General features: G+C 39.3%; 2 protein-coding genes across 5 annotated transcripts in view; one reads left to right on the top strand and one right to left on the bottom strand.

Annotated features, from left to right (window-relative positions):
• The window catches only part of PHTF2 (putative homeodomain transcription factor 2), a 136,941-nt gene extending 118,148 nt beyond the window's left edge, over positions 1 to 18,793 (bottom strand). For 2 of the 4 annotated variants that reach the window (XM_070369685.1, XM_070369686.1), the window contains exon 1: positions 18,606 to 18,793. The gene's annotated coding sequence lies outside the window, so the exon portion shown is untranslated. The remainder of the gene's footprint in view (positions 1 to 18,605) is intronic. The other 2 variants (XM_070369682.1, XM_070369684.1) reach the window with 2 other exon arrangements.
• A 336-nt stretch (positions 18,794 to 19,129) lies between these two features.
• TMEM60 (transmembrane protein 60) lies at positions 19,130 to 23,038 on the top strand. The gene is made up of 2 exons (XM_005895260.3): positions 19,130 to 19,335; positions 22,352 to 23,038. The coding sequence occupies exon 2, from the start codon at positions 22,402 to 22,404 to the stop codon at positions 22,801 to 22,803; it is 402 nt and encodes a 133-aa protein (XP_005895322.1). The 5' UTR covers positions 19,130 to 19,335; positions 22,352 to 22,401; the 3' UTR covers positions 22,804 to 23,038.
• Positions 23,039 to 23,510: the final 472 nt, after the last annotated feature.

The raw sequence follows: 23,510 nt of genomic DNA, 5'->3' as shown, positions 1-23,510 counted from the left end.
ACTTATCTGTTCCTAGAAAAAACTTTTGACAAAAATCAATACCTATTTACAAAAAAAAAATAAATCTCCAGAAAGTGGACACAGAGGGAACCTACCTCAACATAACAAAGGCCATATGTGACAAATTCACAGCACACATCATTCTCAATGGTGAAAAACTGAAAGCATTTCCTCTAAGATCAGGAACAAGGCAAGGATGTCCACTCTCACTATTATTATTCAACATAGTTATAGAAGCCCTAGCCACAGCACTCAGAGAAGGAAAAGAAATAAAATGAATGAATCCAAATTGGAAAAGAAGAAGTGAAAACTGTCACTGCAGATGACATGATATGATACATAGAAAATCCTAAATATTCTAACAGAAAACTACTAGAACTCAACAGAGAATCTAGTAAAGTTGCAGGATACAAAATTAAGGCACAAAAATCTCTTGTATTCCTATACACTAACAATGATAAGTCAGTAACAGAAAGTAAGGAAACAATCCCATTCACTACTGCAACAAAAATAAAATACTTAGGAATAAGCCTACCTAAGGAGACAAAAGATCTCTATGCAGAAAACTGTAAGATACAGACTAAAGAAGTCAAAGGCATCACAGAGAAATATATCATGTTCTTGGACTGCAAGAATCAGTACTGTGAAAATGACTATAGCCCCAAAAGCAATCTACAGATTCAATGCAATCCTTATCAAATTACCAATGGCATTTTTCACAGAACAAAAATTTTTACAACTGTATGAAACACAAAAGACCTCAAATAACCAAAGCAATCCTAAGAAAGAAAAACGGAGCTGGAGGAATCAGGCTCCCTAACTTCAGACTATTCCACAAAGCTACAGTAATTAAGACAGTATGGTACTGGTACAAAAACAGAAATATATATCAATGGAACAGGAGAAAAAGCCCAGAGATAAACACACCTATAGTCACCTAATATGACAAAGGAGACAAGAATGTACAGTGTAGAAAAGATACCTTTTCAATAACTGGTGCTGGGAAAACTGGACAGCTATAGGTAAAAAGATAAAATTAGAACACTCCCTAACACAAAAATAAACTCAAAATGGATTAAAGATCTAAATGTAAGGCCAGATACTATAAACCTATTAGAGGAAAACATAGGCAGAAGACTGACATAAATCACAGCAAAATGATTTTTTTTAGACCTATGTACTAGAGTAATGAAAAAAAAAGGGGGGGGGGGGTACCTAATTAAACTTAGAAGCTTTTGCACAGCAAAGCAAACTATAAACAAGATGAAAAGACAACCCTGAGAATGGGAGAAAATAACTGCAAACAAAGCAGTTGACAAAGGGTTAATCTCCAAAATATACAGGTAGCTCATACAGTTCAATATCAGAAAAATGACCCAATTAAGAAGTGGGCAGAAGACCTAAACAGACATTTCTCCAAAGATGACATACACATGACCAATAAACCCATGAAAAGATGCTCAACACTCCTCATTATTAGAGAAGAGCAAATCAAAACTACAATGAGGTATCCCCTCACACCAGGCAGAATGACCATCACCAAAAAAATCTACAAAGAAATGCTGGAGAGGGTGTAGAGAAAAGAGAACTCTCTAACACTGTTGGTGGGAACGATACAGTCACTATGGAGAACAGTAAGGAGGTTCCTTAAACTAAAAGCAGAACTACCATATGATCCAGCAATCCTACTCCTGGGCATATACCAGGAGAAAACCGTAATTCCAAAAGACACATGCACCCCAATATTCAGAGTGGCACTATTTACAACACCCAGGACATGGAAGCAACCAAATGCCCATCAACAGAGGAATGGATAAAGAAGATGTGGTACACATGTAACAATGGAATATTAGTCATAAAAATGAATGAAACTGTGCCATTCACACAGACGTAGATGGACCTAGAGACTGTCATATAGAATGAAGTCTGTCAGAAAGAGGAAAATAAATATTGTATATAACTCACTTATGTGGAATCTATAAAAAAAAATAGTACAGACGAACTTGTTTGCAAAGCAGAAATTGAGACACAGACACAGAGAACAAATGTATGGACACAAAGTTGGGGGGTAGGGGATTGGGATTGACATCACACTACTGTGTATAAAATAATAGATAATTAACGAGAACCTACTGTATAGCACTACAGAAGGAAATGGCAACCCACTCCAGTACTCTTGCCTGGAATATTCCATGGACAGAGGAGCTTAGCAGTCCATGGGGTTACAAAGAGTCAGACACAACTGAGCGACTTCACTTTCTTTCTTTCACTGTATAGCACAAGGGGAAAATGAAGATACAATCTGTTTGCAAGATGAATATTAACTTTAAAAACACATTATAGAGTAGGTGCAAACAAATACTACTTGATTTCACTTACACAAGGTACCTAGAACAGTCAAATTCATAAAGTCAGAAAGTACACTGGTAGATGCCAGGCGCCAGGCTTAGGGGTCAGAATGGGGAATGCGGACTTAGTGTTTAATGAAGACAGTGTTTCAGTTTAAGAAAGTGGAAAACTCAGTAGACGGATGATGTTGAGAGCTGCACAACAATGTGAATGTATTTAGTGCCACTGAAATGTTAAATATGGTTAAAACAGTATATTTTATACTATGTGACTTTTACCACAATAAAAAACATTTAAAAAATTAAAGTGATCAAATAATAACAGGGACACTGTCAAAAGAATAAAACAAGAAACAACAAGTCTATACTAGTATGAATGAATGGGCAAATAAATAAGAGAATGAAGTTTTTTCTGTGGCAGAAAGTCAGCCTATAAACACAGAAGAAATCAGTGAACTGGGGAAAAAGAAAATCACCAATTTTCAACCATCTTTTCTCCCCCCAATTTTAATGAGATATAATTGCCCTAACATTGCATAAGCTTAAGCTCCACAACATAATGGTATGATACATGTATACAGAGCAAAATGATTACCACAGGAAGTTAACCATCACCTCACAGAGCTACATATTTTTTTCCCTTGTGACAAGAACTTTTATGAAACTATCCTGATAACTTATTCGTACAAGAATCATCAATAGATATTAAAGCCAATGGGGAAGTTAAGGCAATGGCACACCACTCCAGTACTCTGGAAAATCCTATGGACGGAGGAGCCTGGTAGGCTGCAGTCCATGGGGTCACTAAGAGTCAGACATGACTGAGCAACTTCACTTTCACTTTTCACTTTCATGCATTGGAGAAGGAAATGGCAACCCCCTCCAGTGTTCGTGCGAGGAGAATCCCAGGGACGGCGGGGCCTGGTGGACTGCCGTCTATGGGGTCGCACAGAGTCGGACACAATCGAAGCGACTCAGCAGCAGCAGCAGCAGGATATTTACATAATCAAAGGATCTCTCCACAAGGTACTTATTAGTTGCAAAGAGTAAAATAATTACTTGACCTTGGAGAAACCTGGCAGATATCATCAGAACTAAATGATAAAAATTATCATCATCAGTTAATAGGAGAAATTGCAACATTTGCTTCTTGATATAATGTACAGGGAAGCAGTGGAAACAGGGTCAGACTTTCTTTTTTTGGGCTCCAAAATCACTGCAGATGGTGACTGCAGCCATGAAATTAAAAGACGCTTACTCCTTGGAAAGAAAGTTAGGACCAACCTAGATAGCATATTCAAAAGCAGAGACATTACTTTGCCAACAAAGGTCCATCTAGTCAAGGCTATGGTTTTTCCAGTGGTCATGTATGGATGTGAGAGTTGGAGTGTGAAGAAAGCTGAGGGCAGAAGAATTGATGCTTTTGAACTGTGGTGTTGGAGAAGACTCCTGAGAGTCCCTTGGACTGCAAGGAGATTCAACCAGTCCATTCTAAAGGAGATCAGCCCTGGGTGTTCTTTGGAAGGAATGATGCCAAAGCTGAAACTCCAGTACTTTGGCCACCTCATGCGAAGAGTTGACTCATTGGAAAAGACCCTGATGCTGGGAGGGATTAGGGGCAGGAGGAGAAGGGGACGACAGAGGATGAGATGGCTGGATGGCATCACCGACTTGATGGACATGAGTCTGAGTGAACTCCAGGAGTTGGTGATGGACAGGGAGGCCTGGCGTGCTGCGGTTCATGGGGTCGCAAAGAGTCGGACACGACTGAGTGACTGAACTGAACTGATAATGTACAGAAAAGAACACAACATTAAATCTTTGATATTCCTGTCAAAAGTATATAACCTGACTCTAATCTTGAGAGAAAATCGACCAAACTAAAACTGAAGGACATTCAACAAAATGAATGGCCTCAAAGCTTTAGAAAAATGTCAGTATCATGAAACATAAAACATAGGCTCTAGAATTGTTCCAACTTAAATTAGAGAGACATGACAATTAAAGGCAGGATGTGAACCTGCACTTTCTTTTGCCAAAATGGACAGTATTATGAGAGTTGGTGAGATGTGAATAATATCTACAGATTATAGTATTATACCAAAGTTAATTTCCTGACTTTTTTTTTTTAAATCATTGTACAATGTTTATGGAGGAATGACCTTGTTTTCAGGAAATAAAACTCAAGTTCATAGAGACAGAGGAATATCCAGACTCAATGAGAGGGCAATGTCCCAGAATAATGCTAAAATTAGCCTTGTATTAAAGGATGCTCAGGATTCATCCAACAAAGCTTAAAAAGCATGCTTTGAAGAACTGTTTTCAAGTAACTTAACTGTGTCCCAAAACAAATCTCAAAATATTGAAAAGAATACAAAAAAAAAAAAAAAAAGATAGCTCCAAACAACAAAATTCACAATGTCTGGCATCCAACAAAAATTAGCAGGAACACAAACAAAAAGGAAAATATAACCCATATAAGGAGAAAAATCAGTTATAAGAAATGGATCTAGAAATGACAGAAGTGATAATGACTAAAACAGCTATTGTACACAAAATACGATATGTGTATATATATGTTGCATGTATACATATACAGACACACACACACAAAGAAATGCATGTTCATGGATTAGAGACTTAATATGTCCATACTCAAAATAATCTATAGATTCAATGCAATCTCTATCAAAATTTCAAAGGCATTTTTTTTCCAGAAATAGAAAAATCCATCCTGAAATTCACATAGAATCTTGAGGGATCCCAGGTGCCCAAAATAATTCTGTAAAAACAAAAATTGGAGAAGTCACACTTTCTGATTTCAAAACATACTACAAAGCTACAGTGTACTACTGGCATAAAGACAAACAAACTACTGGAACAGAACAGAGCTCAGAGATAAACTCTTGCATATGTGGCCAAATAATCTTTGATAAAAATGCTAAGATCATTTAATGGGGAAAGGACAGCCTCTTCAACAGCGTGTATGCAGAAAAATGGATATACACACGCAAATGAATGAAGGTGGGCCCTTAATTAACACCACATACAAAAATTAACTCAAAGTGGATTAAAGACCTAAAAATAAAACCTAAAGCTATAAAACTCCTAGAAGAAAATTTATGGTTAAACTTCATGACACTGTACTTGGCAGTGATTTACTTGGTTGTGACACCTAAGGCACAACCTAAGACAGTAAAAGTAAAAATACACAAATGAGACTATATAAAACTTAAAAGTTTTGTGCATCAATGCATATAATCAATAGAGTGAAAGGCAACTTATGGATGAACGAGAATATTTGCAAACTATATACATGATAGTGGGTTAATATCCAGAATATATAAAAAACTACAACTTAAGAGCAAAAAATCAAATATCTCAATTTACAAATGGTGAAGGACTTGAATAGACATTTCTCCAATGATACAGAAATAGCCACCAAGCATATGAAAAGATGCTCAACATCACCAATCATTCGGTTCAGTTCAGTCACTCAGTCATGTCCGACTCTTTTCAACCCCATGAATCGCAGCACGCCAGGCCTCCCTGTCCATCACCAACTCCCGGAGTTCACTCAGACTCATGTCCATCGAGTCAGTGATGCCATCCAGCCATCTCATCCTCTGTCGTCCCCTTCTCCTCCTGCCCCCAATCCCTCCCAGCATCAGGGTCTTTTCCAATGAGTCAACTCTTCGCATCATTAGGTAAATGTAAATTAAAACCATAATGAGATATCAGTTTTATATCCATTATGATACCTAGTATCAGCAAAATAGAAAATAACAAGTGTTGACAAAGATGTGAAAAAGTCGGAAACCATGTACACTATTGGTGCAATGCTGAAGTGGCACAATCACTACAGAAAATAGTATGGAGATTCCTCAAAAAATTTGAAAATAGAACTACCAAATGATCCAGCAATTTTGCTTTTGGAAAGTAAAAGTGTTAGTTGCTCTGTCATGCCTGACTCTTTGCAACCCCATGGACTGCAACTCACCAGGCTCCTTTACCCATGGGATTTTCCAGGCAAGGACATTGGAACGGTTTGCCATTTCCTTCTCCAGGGATCTTCCCAACCCAGGGATGGAACCTGAGTCTTCTGCACTACAGGCAGATTCTTTACCGACTGAGCTTTGCTTTTGGGGATATATCCGAAAGAAGCATGGTCTTGAAGACATATTCACATATCCATGTTTACAGCAGTAATATTCATAACAGCCAAGCAATGAAAATAACCCACATGGCCACCAATGGATGAATGAATAAAGAAAATTATACAATAGAATATTATTTAGCCTTAAAGGAAATCCTGCCACACATCACAACATGGATGAATCTTTAGGACATTAAACTAAGTGAAATAGTGAAAGTGAAGTCGCTCAGTCGTGTCCGACTCTGCGACCCCGTGGACTGTAGCTCACCAACCTCCTTCGTCCATGGGATTCTCCAGGCAAGTATACTGGAGTGGGTTGCCATTTCCTTCTCCAAGTGAAATAAGCCAGACACGAAAAGACCAATGCCGTGTTACCCCATTAATTTGAGGTACCTAGCATAGCCAAGTTCATAGAGACAGAAAACAGAATGGCTTCCTGGGACTGGAGGAAAGAGTAAATAGTAGTGTTTTTAAGTTGTTTAATGGTTACAGAGTTTCATATTTGCAAGATGAGAAGTTCTGAAAAGCTGTTTCAAGACAACATTAATGTAATTAACACTACCAAACTGTATATTGACTGAGATGGTAAATTTTATGTACTTTTTAATTACAATAAAATAAAAAAAAAACCTCAGTATAAACTCCATGTATACAGTTGACCCTCAAAAAACATAGTTTGAATTGTGTAGTTTCTCTTAAACACAATTTAAAAAAATTACATTACTACATGATCTGTGATTGGTTAAATCTGCACATGCAGAACCATGACATGGAGTGTTATAAAGTTATACAAAGATTTTTGATTGTGTGAACAGTCACCATCACTAACCCCCACATCATGCAAGGATCGATTTTATTCAAGAAAGGAGAAGAAAGCCTGAACATATAAAGGAGAAACATTTAAGATACAGACAAGATTCAAATCAAACTTCTAGAAATGAAAATGCCTATTGAGAAAAATACCGTGGGGCTTCAGTGGTGCTTTACTGCTCTACTGGCCGACACAGGAGACTCAGGTTCAGTCCCTGGTCCAGGAAGATCCCAAATGCTATGAAGCAAGTAAGTCTGTGCTCCACAAATATTCAGCCTGTGCTCCAGAGCCTGGGAGCCGCAACTACTGAGGCCCCAAGTCCTAGAACCCATGCTGCACAACCGGTGACGCCACCACAATGAGAAGCCCACACACCCCAAATAAAGAGGAGCTGCTGCTTGCTGCGACCAGAGAAAAGCCCAAGCACAGCAACAAAGACCCAGTGCGGCCAAAAGTTAAAAAAAGTTTAAAAAGAAAATTTGCTGAATGAGATAATAGCAAATCAGAAAGTGAAAAGATTAGTAATCTTGAGGACAGAGCAAGAGACACTGTCCAAGTTGAAACAAGGAGAGAAAAAAAAAGGGGGGAAGAAAGCATCAGTTAGCTGTGGGACATTATCAAGAAGCATAATATATAAATAACTAGTACCAGAATGGGGAGAAGGCAATGGCACCCCACTCCAGTATGCTTGCTTGGAAAATCCCATGGACGGAGGAGCCTGGCAGGCTGCCGTCTATGGGGTCGCACAGAGTCGGACATGACTGAAGTGACTTAGCAGCAGCAGTACCAAAATGAGAAGAATGAAGAAACAAAAAAAAAAATATATCTGAAGAAATAATGGACAAATTTCTTCTACATTTGATAAAAACAGTAAAGCTGCAAACCAAGAAGTTCAACAAACCCCAAACCTAAGAAACATAAAGTACCTAGGTACATCTTACTACAAGTGCTTAAAACAAATGATAAAGAGATCTTAAAAGCAGCCAGAGGAAAAAAACAATTTCAGTATAGTGAAATAAGGATAACAGATTTCACATTGGAAAAATGCAATGAGATGACAGTGGTGCAATATTGTTATACTCCTGGGGAAAGAAACAGAAAAAAAAAAAAAAGGTTTTGATCTAAATTTCTATACCTGGCAAAAATATATTTTAAAGTATTTTTTCAGACATACAAAAGCTGAAAAAAATTTCATCAGTGATATAGCATTACAACCATTACAATAAATACTAAAGTAAGTACTTCAGGAAAAAGGAAAATACCAGATGGAAAAAGAATTCCAAAGGAAAGAAGGGCCCTAAAAATGGTAAACATGTGGGTAAATGTAAGAGATTTAAAAAAAAAAAAAAGTTCACTGTACTTAATTGGTCAGTCATGTCCAACTCTTTGTGACCCCATGGACTGCAGCCCGCCAGGCTCCTCTGTCCGTGGGGATTCTCCAGGCAAGAATACTGGAGTGGGTTCCCATGCCCTCCTCCAGGGGATCTTCAAACCCACGGATCAAATCCAGGTCTCCAGCATTGCAGGTGGATTATTTACCATCTGAGCCACCAATCCCCTTAAAAGACAACTGACCACGTAAAGCTGAAAAAGTAGAAATACACTGTGGAACTTTAAACACATGTAAAACCAAAATGTATGACAATAGCACACAAGCTGAAAAGAGAAAATCCAAGTGTACCGTTACAAGGCGCTTACATGAAATGAAGAGTGGCGTTTTACTCAAAGTAGATGTGATAAACTAAAGATATATATAGCCACTACAAACAAGCAGCAAAAATTTTTTTAAAGCTACAGATAATTAATTCTCCAATAAAGTATTTATTGAGTATCATAAAAATACTCAAATACAAAAGAAGGTAAAGAAAAAGAACAAAGAACAGATGTAACAAATAAGAAACACATTACCAAGAAGGAAGATTTAAACCCAACAAAATAATCACATTAAATGTAAATGGTCTAAATTAACAGCAGAGATTAGAAAGCTGGATTTGAAAGAAAGAAAAGAAAAAGCAAGGTCCAACTATATCCCATGTACCATAAATCCAGCTTAAATACAAATAGGTAAAAAGTTTTCAAATGGAAAAAGAGAAATAACACTAACACTACTCAAAACAAAGCTAGAGTGGCAATACAAACAAAGTAGACTTCAGAGAAAAGCATATTACCAAAGGTCCATTTCACAATGACAAAAAGATTCATCAAAAGATAACAATCGTAAATATGCATGCATCGAGTAACAGAACTTCAAACTACCAATATATGAAGCCAAACTGATCAAACTACAAGGAGAAATTGGCAAGGCCACAATTATAGTCAGAGATTTCAACACCCTTCTCTCAAAAATGAAGAGAACAAGCAGACATAAAATATGTAAGGATACAAAAGGCTTGAAAATTTTGTCAGTCAACTTGATCTGATTAGTATTTACAGAACACTCCACCCAACATTCTTTTCAAGCACACACGAATCATTTACCAAGAGAGATGATACTCTCATAAAACAAGTCTCAATAAATTTAAAATGACTCAAATCATGCCATGTACGTTCTCTGACCACAGTGAAATTAAATCAGAAGTCAACCTCTGAAAAATACCTCAATATTGGGAAATTTGTGTACATACCTTTAAATAACCAACAGATTCAATGAAGAAACCACAAACAAAATCAACAAGGATTTCTGAATTGAACAAAAATGAAAACACGAATATAAACATTTGTGAGATGCACTCCAATCACTATTTAGAGGGAAATTTTATAGCATTAAACATTTGTATTAGAAGACAATAACAGAATAAGTTTACATTTTAAGATTCTAACAAATCAAAAGCAAATAAAATACAAAGTAAACAACAAAATGGAAATAAGAACAGAAATCACTGAAACTGAAAACACAAAATCAATTAAAAAAAAAAAATCTGGCTCTTTGAGAATATCAACAAAACAAATTTGTAGCCAGACTGAACAGGAAAAAAAGTGAGAAAATACACAAATTAACAGTCAGGAATGAGAAAGAAAACATTACTACAGATCTTAGAGATATAAAAAATATAATAAATGAATATTATGAACATGTATGCCCCTGAATTTAACAATTTAAATTAACAAGTTCCTTGAAAGATACAAACAACTGATGCTTACTCAAAAGAAATAAATAAAAGAAATAAAAAGAAATAATCAATTAAATAAATAGAATTTAAAGGTAAAATCTTTCCTATAAAGAAAACTCCAGGTTTAAGTATGCTAGCCACTTAAATTCATCTTAAGTTTAAGATATCAATACATGGAGAGATCAGGTATTTATTAACTATCATGTACAAGCATTACAGATAGAAATTAGATATGGTTATGTTAGTATTTCAGTAAAATCATTCTGGAAGGAAGCTGTGTAGAGAATTGGTTAATATGAGGCCAAATTAAAATCAGAGAGACCTGGGACTTCCTTGGTGGTTCAGTGGTTAAGACTCTGCACTTCTGCAGGGGGCCCAGGTTTGATCTCTGGTCAGGGAACTAAGATCCTGAATGCCTCAAGGTCAAAAAAAAAAAAAAAGGTAAAGAGACTAGAGACCATAATGAAATGATGAGGACATGAAGTAAGTCAGTGGCAATGAGCATTTTTATTAACTCAGAGTAGGTGTTGGGATAGGGCATTAATAAAATAGATAACTAGTAGAGAGAATAAGCAGATGCAGTGACTGACTGGACATGAAAGGTATGGGGAATAACAGAGTAAGGATATTCCATGATTCCCGGCCTGAACATTAGAAAAGCCATTGACTAGAATAGACAATACAAGAGGAGAAAAGATGATATGTTTATTCTTCAACATATGGCACATTTACGACAGCAAACTCACTCACATACAGCCAGACATCTTGGGAGTATGAAGTCAAGTGGGCCTTAGGAAGCATCACTACAAACAAAGATAGTGGAGGTGATGGGATTCCAGTTAAGCTATTTCAAATCCTAAAAGATGATGCTCTTAAAGCACTGCACTCAATATACCAGCAAATTTGGAAAACTCAGCAGTGGCCACAGGACTGGAAAAGGTTAGTTTTCATTCCAATCCCAAAGAAGGGCAATGCCAAAGAATGTACAGACTACCACACAATTGCATTCATTTCACATGCTAGCAAAGTAACACGCAGAATTCTCCAAGCTAGGCTTCAACAGTACACGAACCAAAAACTTCCAGGTGTTCAAGCTGAATTGGAAAAGGCCGAGGAACCAGAGATTACATTGCCAACATCCACTGCATCACAGAAAAAGCAAGCGAATTCCAGAAGAATATTTACTTCTGCTTCACTGACTACGCTAAAGCTTTTGACTGTGTGGAAGACAACAAATTGGAAAATTCTTAAAGAGAGGGGAATACCACACCACCTTACCTGTCTCCTAAGAAACCTACATGCAAGTTAAGAAGCAACAGAACTGGACATGGAACAACAGACTGATTCCAAATCGGGAAAGGAGTACGTCAAGGCTGAATACTGTCACCCTGCTTATTTAACTTATTCGCAGTGTATATCATGTGAAATGCCAGGCTGGATGAAGCACAAGCAGGAATCAAGATTGCTGGGAGAAATATCAATAACCTCAGATATGCAGATGACACCACCCTTATGGCAGAGAGTGAAGAGAAACTAAAGAGCCTCTTGATGAAGGTGAAAGAGGAGAGTGAAAAAGCTGGCTTAAAGCTCAACATTCAAAAAACAAAGAGATCACAGCATCCAGTCCCATCACGAATAGGCAGGCACACAATGGAAACAGTGACAGAGTGATTTTCTTGGGCTCCAAAATCACTGCAGATGGCGACTGCAATCGCCATCTGAAATTAAAAGACTCTAATTCTTTGGAAGGAAAGCTATGATCAACTTAGACAGCATGTTAAAAAGCAGAGACATTACTTTGCTGACAAAGGTCCATCTAGTCAAAGCTATGGTTTTTCCAGTACTCACATATGGATGTGAGAGTTGAACCATAAAGAAGGCTGAGCGCCACAGAATTGAGGCTTTTGAACTGTGGTGCTGGAGAAGACTCTTGAGGGTCCCTTGGACTGCAAGGAGATCAAACTAGTCAATGCTCAAGGAAATCAGTCTTGAATATTCACTGGAAGGACTGATGTTGAAGCTCCAATACTTGGGCCCCCTGATGCAAAGAACTGACTCATTTGAAAAGACCCTGATGTGGGAGAGATTGAAGGCAGGAGGAGAAGGGGACAACAGAGGACGAGATGGTTGGGTGGCATCATCGGAGATTGAAGGCAGGAGGAGAAGGGGACAACAGAGGACGAGATGGTTGGATGGCATCATCGACTCAATGGACATGAGCTAGAGCAAGCTCTGGGAGATGGTGAAGGACAGGGAAGCCTAGTGTGCTGCAGTTCACTGGGTGGCAAAGAGTCAGACATGACTAAACGACAACCATGGTACATGTAAACTTTCAGAGGCCAAAAGGTAGACTCTTGTGTGTGTGTGTGTATGTGTGTGTGCACTCAATTGCTCAGTCGTGTCCAATTCTTTGTGATCCCATGCATTGTAGCCCTCCAGGCTCCTCTATCCATGGGATTCTCTAGGCAAGAACACTAAAGTGGGTTGACACTTTCTCCTCCAGGTGATCTTCCCAACTCAGGGATCAAACCCATGTGTCCTGCAGTTTCTGCATTAGTGAGTGGATTCTTACTGAGACACCTGGGAAGCCGAGCCTATTTATTTGCTCCATCTGGTTTAATGAGTCTGACCTACTTTCTTCAGAAAAAGATTGGGGAATGTGAAGCTCTCCCCCTACCTTTTCCCTTTTTTGTTGTATGTGGCTGTAATGATTCAATTCTTTACTGAATTCTGCTTATTACCTATGTAACATCCTTTGCCTCCTTTTAAAGTTTTCACTATTTGTCATTTTCTGGCTTTCCTGTTATTTTTTTACATTTTTAATATTTATATTATTTTATTTGGCTGTGCTAACTCTTCATTGCACCATGCGGGATCTTTACTTGGGCATGTGGGATCTACTTCCCTGACCAGAGATTGAACTCGAGCCCCTTACTTCGGGATTTCAGAGTCCTAGCCATTGGACCACAAGGGAAATCCCAAGAATTGTTCTTTTATTTTCTTAAGTACATCCTTTTCAACTTGGTTGAACTGCAGCAACTTTTTTTTTTGGCCAGTCTTATAAGCCAGCCCATGTATCAAGTGTTTCACATGTATCAGTTCATCTCATTTTCAAAATTTTGCAAAGTATCTGCATTTTATGATTAAATAAAACTAAAACTGTGAAGAAAGCTGAGCACCGAAGAATTGATGCTTTTGAACTGTGGTGTTGGAGAAGACTCTTGAGAGTCCCTTGGACTGCAAGGAGATCCAACCAGTCCATTCTGAAGGAGATCAGCCCTGGGATTTCTTTGGAAGGAATGATGCTAAAGCTGAAACTCTAATACTTTGGCCACCTCATGTGAAGAGTTGACTCATTGGAAAAGACCCTGATGCTGGGAGGGATTGGGGGCAGGAGGAGAAGGGGACGACGGAGGATGAGATGGCTGGATGGCATCACCGACTCGATGGACGTGAGTCTGAGTGAACTCCGGGAGTTGGTGATGGACAGGGAGGCCTGGCGTGCTGCGATTCATAGGATTGCAAAGAGTCAGACACGACTGAGCAACTCAACTGAACTGAACTGAAACCTGAAAAAGATTGCATAGTGAGCCGAAAATTAAGACAACTGGTGGACTGCAGAATTGAAATTAGAACCTAGATCTGTAGAGCACCAAAACTTGTGACACATAACTTTCATAAGCTTTCTGCTACCTTTAAGAGGCCTCTTGCTGAATGTTTGACCAAGGTGATTTCATTCATGAACAAATGTGCCTACTGCATGTCTTCAAAATTTCTGTAGATACACTTCTAATAGCCCCTTTCCCTACTGCTTCTAAAACTGGAAAGCTGCATACAGTGCACTTTTTCTCCTTTACTTCCTCTCATTAAATGTCAAATTTAATCATGTTATGATTATTATCAGGTAGTGGTTCAGCCACAGCCATTTCCTGCCCCAGTTTCTGTTCAAAATGAAGTCCAACATATTTTCTTTCCTAGTCTTCTAAAATTACCTGTTTAAGGAAGCCATTTTTTTCATCTGAAAGCTCACCTCTATTATTTTGTGTCATTTACGCATCCACATGACACTTAACAAGTTGGACTAAAAAGGCAGCTTTCCCAAACATCATTTGACTAAGTATTTTCAACTTAGTCATATGATTTTGGTTATCAAGTGATCCACATTTATAAATTCAACGTGAGTATTTATGGTTCTGTGCTGTCCTGAGGAGAAGACATAAGCATGGGAATTTTTCTCAGGTTTTCAAGGACAGTCTCAATTTAAAACATTCTGTTAGACTGTCACATCTCAAGTTTTGGGTCAGAAAAGATGGTAACATATATGCCAAGGGTAATGTGCAATATTGACTCTACATGGCAACGGGGTAGGTCAGGTTAAGGAAAGGCAATCACTTAATTAAGACTATTTTACTTTAATTTCTTTGGTGGCACTCCTCATCCTACAGAATCTTAGTTCCCAACTAGGGATACAACACGCACCTCCTGCACTGGAAGTGTACCACTGGACATCCAGGGAATTCTCAAGATTATTTTTCTTTTTAAAATAATCCCAAAATACTTCCCTTGAATTAGGCACAGCTGCCTTAGTCTTCTTTTACTGGTTAGGATGAAATATCATAATGAAATAATGAAATAGTTGCTTGCCTGAACACATTTGGAAATCAGTATTAGTAAGTATTAAAAAGTAAATATAAATATTAAATAAAAAAGTAACAATTCACACTCTTGAGATATTCTTATAAACTATATAATTTCTAACTACTAAAATTGCCCAGCCACATTTCTACACAATTATCATTTACATTTGGCCTTTGCAAATACTTTGTATACAGAGCCACAATTACTTGCCATTCCCATAACAATCCATATTCCCGTTCTGAGACCCTGCCTCTGGTTCTGTGTGTTCTATCTGTGTTGATGCCCTTCCTCCCCACTAATAAAAGTTATCAGTCACCCTGTAAGGCTCCAGAGATAAAGTTACCAGTCACCCTGGTAAACCTCCAACCCATCTCAACTCTTCAATTTATTTGTTTCTTATTCTTCATTCAGGACTTTATTCATCCACATACCAATAAGCCAGTACTTTACATATTTTGCTTAATATTAATACTCCCCTTTGAAGTATTATTCTCTCCACTTAACAGATAAGGAAACTAAACATGAATGAAATTTGATATCATGTTCCAGGTCACAAAGCAAAACAGGAATTCAAATGCTGGTCTGAACTTTAACTCAATTCTCCTTCCATGAAACCACAGACTTTATGGCACTCTCTTATAGTACAATATACACTGTATTGTATTACCATTATTTGTTCACATCTCTCTCTCTCACTAAAGGGATGTTCCTCAAAGACAGGGAAGGACTCCACCCTTACATTCCAGCAATAGTCAACAGTGCTTATTGTACAGTAATCGCAAAGTGTTACCAAATATTAAGTTTATTCTGCAGCATTATTTTCCACTGATCAGTCGCCTTCAACCAAATCTGTATGAAGCCATTTTTAGGCTTTGTAATTAGACTGCTTAGATGTGAATTCCACCTCTAAACTTATCTGAGAAATCTTGAACACGTGTTAACTACGTTAACTCATAGGAGGACAGTAATCACTGTAGCCACCTCTTTTAGGATTATAACAATTAAATGAGGCAACACAGAGGCAAATGAACTATTTTTTTGATCCTCATTTTTTTCTACATGCTACCCTAAATTTTCTTCAGCTCAGTCTAGGGAATCCTTTTTCATTATAAATTCTTGAAATGTTGGTATTACTCAAGTCATAAAGAAATAATAATTCCATTTGCAGCAACATGGATGGACCTACAGACCGTCATACTGAGTGAAGTCAGACAGAGAAAAACAAATACCACATGATATCACTTATATGTGGAATATTTAAAAAGGGTACAAATGAACTTATCAACGGAACAGAAATAGTTACAGATGTAGAAGACAACTTATGGTTATTGGGTGTAAAGGGGAGGGATAAATTAGAAAATTGAGACTGACATATAGACACTACTACATATAAAATAGGTAATAAGGATTTACTGAACAGCACAGGAAACTCTACTCAATACTTATAATAGCCTACACAGGAAAAGCGTCTAAAAAAGAGTGGATATATGTAAAACTGATTCACTTTGCTGTACACCTGAAACTAACAACATTGTAAATCAACTATATCCAATAAAAACTTAAAAAAAAAAAAAATTCCTTGCAATTTTGAATGAAATGGACTAGCCAAAAAGGTTCATGGCTTAAAAATTGGTCAGGTCACTTAACTTGACTTTTATAGCCAACTGGCCAGTGCCAGTTTGGATTCAAAAAAAAGTTTATTCTTGGAAGCTTGACCATGCAAGAGTGTCCCCATTGTATACTTTATTTGCTCACCTCATTTTCAAGCCCTACCAGAAACTTTGAAAATTAGAACACAGACACTTTCTACTTTATTACCACCTAACTTAATACTGCCACCTCATGCGAAGAGGTGACTCATTGGAAAAGACCCTGATGCTGGGAGGGATTGGGGGCAGAAGGAGAAGGGGACGACAGAGTATGAGATGGCTGGATGGTATCACTGACTCGATGGACCTGAGTCTGGGTGAACTCAGGGAGTTGGTGATGGACAGGGAGGCCTGGCGTGCTTCGATTCATGGGGTCGCAAAGTCGGACACAACTGAGCGACTGAACTGAACTGAACTTAATACTATCTAGAATGCACACAGACAACTAAATTGTGAGGGAGGCATGTTATTTTCCCAACAAGAAAACGCTCCTGGAACCACCTGTGTTCTGGCCTCAGACATAACTCATTCTCCCCACACCTGCAAGATTTCTCTGGAATCTAGAGGATAAGTCACCGCACCGGACAGGGACTATCCACTGCCATCCCTTAAACTTAGCAGCGGTTACTCCAAAAAGTTAGGATTTTATATTGTTATGCTATTTTTATGGATCTTTAGGCTAAAGTGTGTAATTTCCAAATTTTTAGAATTTCCCCCTTAAAGCTTTTAAAAGCTATCAGTTTGGGGGAAAAAAAGTTTTTAAAAATACATAACCTCTTGAAATAAGAGCAAATACTAAAGCTACAGCCACAATCTCAAAGGGGGCGGGGGGGACAAATTTTCAAAAGTCTAGTTGGCTAAAGCTAAACAAAAATTATAAAATCAAAGTACCACAAATACCAGACTAATATCAAAGTAAGCAGGATATACTATTAACAAACTAAGCAAGTGTAAATGACAAAACACTTAATACAGTCACACGAATTTTTAAATTACTTGGTACATGTCAACAGATACTGAGATTAAGAAATTGTCCCAGATTCTGTAGTTCCCTACTCAGTACATGTTGTTTGTTATAAAGCAGGTCCTTTTTTGAGGGGGAGGGGGACGACACTAAAAATTAAAAGGGTATCAGATTACCGACAGAATACTCTCCAAAGTTCTAAAAGGAGACACTGCATTAGAAAGCCATGACCTGAAGGAACAATACCAAAACACTGGCTGTCAATATGAGACAGAATAAAATAAGAAAATGTGAAGCACGCCGATGGACCGCGGCATTGTTTCCAGACAAGAAATACCCTTTAAGGCCCACGCCAAGGATTTCAGCACCCGCTCCGCAGTCAGTCCTGGAATCAGAAAACTGTTGCCCTCTCAGTGAGGGCAGGGCAGCGACCCCCGCCAGCCGGCTTTCAGCGCGCAGAGTCGCCCCCTTCTTCCGAGCTCGCTCCTCCGGCCGCTAGCTGGCCGCTCCCCTCTGGCCGGGACTCGGCCACCCGCTGGCCGCACACGCCCTCGGACCCGACGCGCCCCCAACAGAACGCCACGGGAAGGAAGCGAAGGAGAGGGGCCTTGAGAAGGGGCGGGAGGGGCGGGAGGGGCGAGAGGCGGCGCTGAGATTCGGGCCGTCACCATCCAAGCTCGAGAACTACCCGGGTTCAGGAGGAGGAAAACTGAGCCTCCGCCGCCGGCCAAATGATCGGATCCCGGAGCGCAGGTGCCGGCGGCTGCCCGACGAAGTCACGGCCGGGAGGACGATGCGTTGACCCCGGAGCCCCCACCTCCATCCCACTCGCCGCTCTCCTCCCTCATCCACCTTCATCTTCGGCTTATGTCAGAACCCAACGACCTCCACACGGCCCGCCCGAGCGTGGAGGTGATGCCGGCTCTTACCTTAGGAAAGGGCGCGGCGCCGCGCCGCTAGAGGCGGCTAGGGTGCGCGCGGGAGACACCGAGGCGAGCGCCACCGCCGTCGCGGGAGCCTGAGGAGTCACAACGAAGCTGCCCGCGGGCGCGCCGCCTCCAGATCCGCCGCCCCACCCCCTCTCCCGCAGGATTTAGCGCCGGAGCCTGCAGTCTCCGGGCTCTGACTGGTAGAGCCAGAGGAGGGGCGGGGCGCCCCGCGGGGGCGGGGCTGAGCGCTGCAAAGTCTAATTGGCATCTATAGGCCCAATGGGACCACGGACGCTCCCGGCTTTGCTTAGACTGACTTTCCTGCTAGCCCGTAGCAGTCAAGAGGCGGGCCCAGTGGCTTCTTTTATAGCCGTCATTTTGACAAACCGGATTGTACGAAAAAGTCGCTTGGTTTGCACTGGCGGCTGAATGGCCCAATTAATTCAGGGGAGGGAGCTTCTGAACTCTCCGATTGGCGTTCTCTCTACCTATAGGAGAGGCCCAGGCGGTTAGACCCTGCCCCGGATGTGGGCGCGGCTCTGAGGTACACCCGAGAGAGCCTGTACTGTGGTCGTTTGAGGAGGAGGAATTGAGGTCCCTTTTTCTTGACTATCATGTGATGGCTTCTGGATTTAATGGGGGGAGAAGTGTGGAAAAGGCCAAGGATCCAAACTGGCGAATTTCCTGATCTTCGATCCCCTCTCCGCTCTCCAGACAGCGGAACTGCCGGGTGAGTCCAGGGCTCCGACGAGCCAGCATACCCCGAAGTGCACTGGCCCCCCGCCCCCTACCCTGTGTCTGCCTCCCTCGTCGCCGCGCCCATCCCCTCACCCTCCAGCCCCAAATACACCGAAGTGGCACCAGGCTTCTGTTTGCGTTGTGGATCATATCGTACAAGAACTGCGTTCAACTCCAAAATGTATTGGGCCCGCAGTGCAGAATGGGGGAAGTTAGGATAGGGCGCCGCTGTCGGACCGTCGGCGTTTGAAGTTGAAGGGTAAGGATAGTTTAGGAACCCCCTTAGGAATGCCCTGAAGTTCTAGAGACAAGTAGGCCCGAAATCAGGTAAATGTAAGCAGAACGCTGTTCCTTTGAAGGATGGTCAGGTTGGCCAAGGTTGTTGAAGTAGGTACCTTTCGAAAGTGACTCATTATCTGGAGGAATTCTTTGTTGTGGGCTCATTAAGCAAAACTGTCTTTGGGATAGGACGAGTTCATATGGAAGTGTACTGGCAGTCGCGAGAAGGGAAATGCAAATAGTGTGGCAAGCACCACGGACAAGTTATCGGGTCCACCCACACCTGATACCGAGATGCTGGACCTGTGTGGGGGCAGGGCCCTTTAGATTTCCATTTAGGGGCAGCGCAGGTGTTAGGCGGATAGGCGGTATATACTTAACTGTCTTCAGGTGCAAAACATAATCACGAATGAAAAATACTTAAAAATTTTTTGGAGTATGCAGCTTCCCCACCCTCCTTAAAAGAGAAAGAAGAGAAGTAGTAGGAAACAAATATAATAAATTAATGGAGATTTATTAATAAATCGGAGTTTTTTGTCATCATTGTACCCCAGCACCCATGATCCTTCAAGCATCATTTAAATATCAATAGAGTGCTTTTAGTGAAAGTGCACACAAAACTTTGTTGCATCCCACATAAAAAAAACTTGCAGCCACAAGGTTGTGTTTTTTTGCAGTCTTTTGACCTCCGATCTTAAAGCACCTGTTTTGAATGCAGTTACCCTTATTGAGTTACTACTCAGACCTATGTTGAGGGGGGAGGCGGAAAGCTTGACTCATTTAATGGCTGGCTGATAGAAGTTATGTTTAAGCAAATGTATTATCATAAACTTTTTTAAAAGTTAACAAAAACGGCCAGAGGGATTGGAAACTGGAATTGAGCAAATTCAATTTACAGTATGAAACCCATTTGTAGTTAATAACCAGTACACACCTCTCCACCTCTTCTTCCAAATTTGGTTCCACATCCCATTATAGCAGCCTCTGGCCAGGAAAGGACCAGCACAGAAAATGCCTTCCTGGGAGCAAAAGCATCTGTTTTTCATACTGCAGTATGAAGTATCTTCAAGCTAAGTAAACAAATTGAGTGCAAGCAGATGGGTTGTATAGAGGAAAGAAGGGAGCTCGGAGACTCAGATCATTACTGAAATGAAACAGATATATATATACTCTTGCACCATGATAGCTACCCACTGTTTAAAGTAGTAAAGATGTAACAATCAAAGTTAGTCCTAAAATATAACTACTTAAAGATGATAGGCTAGGACATTTGATTTATCTAGCCAGTTTCCTCCCTTTTTCCTTATTTCTTATCTTCCTGCATTTTTACTCCTGTCACCCATACTTCTGTTACCATCCCCATTACCTGCTTATCTTTTCCTCTTGCCATCTCCTATGCTGTCTCATCCTCAATCTATCATTCCCCAGTGGCTTATTTCCTTTTGTTTATAATTTCTCTCCTTTACTGAAAATCTCTTCTTGATCCTTCATCATCATCATTGTAAGTCTTACCTTTCATTTTCTCTTCTCCTAGTGTTTCAGAGGAATTTATTCACCTGTTTGCATTTCATTATCTTCTGTTAGCTCCTCACCCAACTTCATGCAACCTTGCTTCTGACTTGCCATTCTGTTTACCCTTTTTCCAGATGGTCACAAGACTGATATAAAAATTGGAATAAATATGGAACATACTGTAAACCTGTATGTGAAGATTAAATGTGTTTATACTTAAGTATTACAGATTGATGGATTCCTATCAAAATTCCGAGTTTTTTAAATTTAGTGATTTTAGCATTGAAAACCTGGAAGGGCCAAATAAGAGAAAATATTTTGGAGAAGAAAATAGTAAGTAGATACTAGGCCTCCCAGATATTAGAATGTATCTAGTAACAGTGATACAGTACTAGTGCAAAACAGACATTGATCAGTAAGACAGATAGGAAGGTAAGAAATAGCTCCAATTATTAAACAATTTAGCATCTAATAATCACAAGTTTTTTAAGTGGTTTTGATTATTGAGTAGCAAGTAGTAAAAAAGCTATATACCACAAACCAAAAAATGGGTATTACTAAAAAGTTTTAGACTAAGAAAATAGGTATTCATAACAACTTTGAGAAAATTTGATTAAAAAATGTAAGACCCATGGATTAAGCTATGCGAAAATCCAGTGTTACCAATGTGTTCTATGTTACTTAGCCCAGTGAACTCTGTACAATCATAGTTCTACTTAATGTTGTAATTTTTTTTAACTGTTCCCTCCTTACTAAAACTCCTCTCCTGGCTTTATACCACCCTTTCTTTGATTTTGAATGCTTTTTCTTAGTATTCCTTGATAATGAAAATTAATAGGTGTGCAAATATATAACCTTTCTTTGAAAGGTTAATTAAGAACATCCCTGAGGTACAGGAAAAAGATCCTGAGTGCCTGCATTTGTGTGAAAAACAAGAAAAGCAGGCTGTTTTTAAAACATCTTGAATAGAACTTATACCCAGTGGATATACTAAAAATTGTATTTTGTCACAGCTGTATGGAATGATGGATGTGATGTTGTCAAAGATGGCTACAAATTTGATGGATTATGAAAGGGAGATGATAAAGTGTTTTCAAAATTAGGAAATCTATGAGAGAAAAAGAGCCAGCTTTGTAAACCAGGAATAGAAATAATTTTTTTTTTTTCTGGTACCAAAATTTAAGATCTTGACTTTTTTTTTTTTTCCCTTCTCTTAGGGTATATTTTCCTTTTTTCGACCCTGCAACAGCTTCTTTAAATTGTTTAAATGAGAATGTCCTTGGCTCAGAGAGTACTACTCACCTGGCTTTTCACATTACTCTTCTTGATCATGTTGGTGTTGAAACTGGATGAGAAGGCACCTTGGAACTGGTTCCTCATATTTATTCCAGTCTGGATATTTGATACTATCCTTCTTGTCATGCTGATTGTGAAAATGGCTGGGCGATGTAAGTCTGGCTTTGACCCTCGACATGGATCACACAATATTAAAAAAAAAGCCTGGTACCTCATTGCAATGTTACTTAAATTAGCCTTCTGTCTTGCACTCTGTGCTAAACTGGAACAGTTTACTACCATGAATCTGTCCTATGTCTTCATTCCTTTATGGGCCTTACTGGCTGGGGCTTTGATAGAGCTTGGATATAACGTCTTTTTTGTGAGAGACTGACTTCTAAGGACATCAGCTCATTTTATTGCTGTTCAGCAAGCTATTATTAAAGTGTACTGAATCTTTGCAAGCTTGAAGAATGCCAGAGAACTGAGAAAAATACCAAATGTAATTTTATACTGCTCCCATTAAAATAGTCTTGGTGACTTCTAGTTGACCCCAAACTTAATCATTCAATATTTGAGTTATTAATACCCTTATTGTTCTATATGAATAAAGTTTGTTTTGGATCTTATGTTTCTACTTGACTCTTGAATAATCTGTTTTAAGTATGTGGTCAATATTAAAAGTACGTAAACTAAGTAAAAGCCTTTAGTAAGTAAAGTAAAAGTAAGTAAAAGCCTTTAAAGTAAGTAAAAAGCCTTTAGGCTACACATTTGAATAGACATTTAATATATCATGGCCCCATTATGACCATGTAAATAGTCATTTGTGCTTCTCAATTATGAAGAAAACCTAGTTACTGAAATAACTGGGGTGCCACTTAAGGTTTATATTCAGAAAGAATCTAAAAGTTTTGAGTTTTTTCGTTTTTTTTATCTAGGCTACCTTCATTGTTATCTTCGCCTTCCATCTGGAACAAATAAATTAGAGATAGAATATTAAAAACTGAGCAGAAGCTTGCCTCTTCCTCATGTTAGGGGAACCATCCATCCCATTTATGTCAGGACAGTCCAGGTTATGCCTATTGGTCTGGGGTCTCAGGG

Source organism: Bos mutus, chromosome 4, assembly GCF_027580195.1.
Source record: "Bos mutus isolate GX-2022 chromosome 4, NWIPB_WYAK_1.1, whole genome shotgun sequence".
Taxonomy (NCBI): domain Eukaryota; kingdom Metazoa; phylum Chordata; class Mammalia; order Artiodactyla; family Bovidae; genus Bos; species Bos mutus.
Note: the sequence above shows the minus strand (reverse complement) of the source record. Positions and strands in the feature narration are given on the sequence as shown.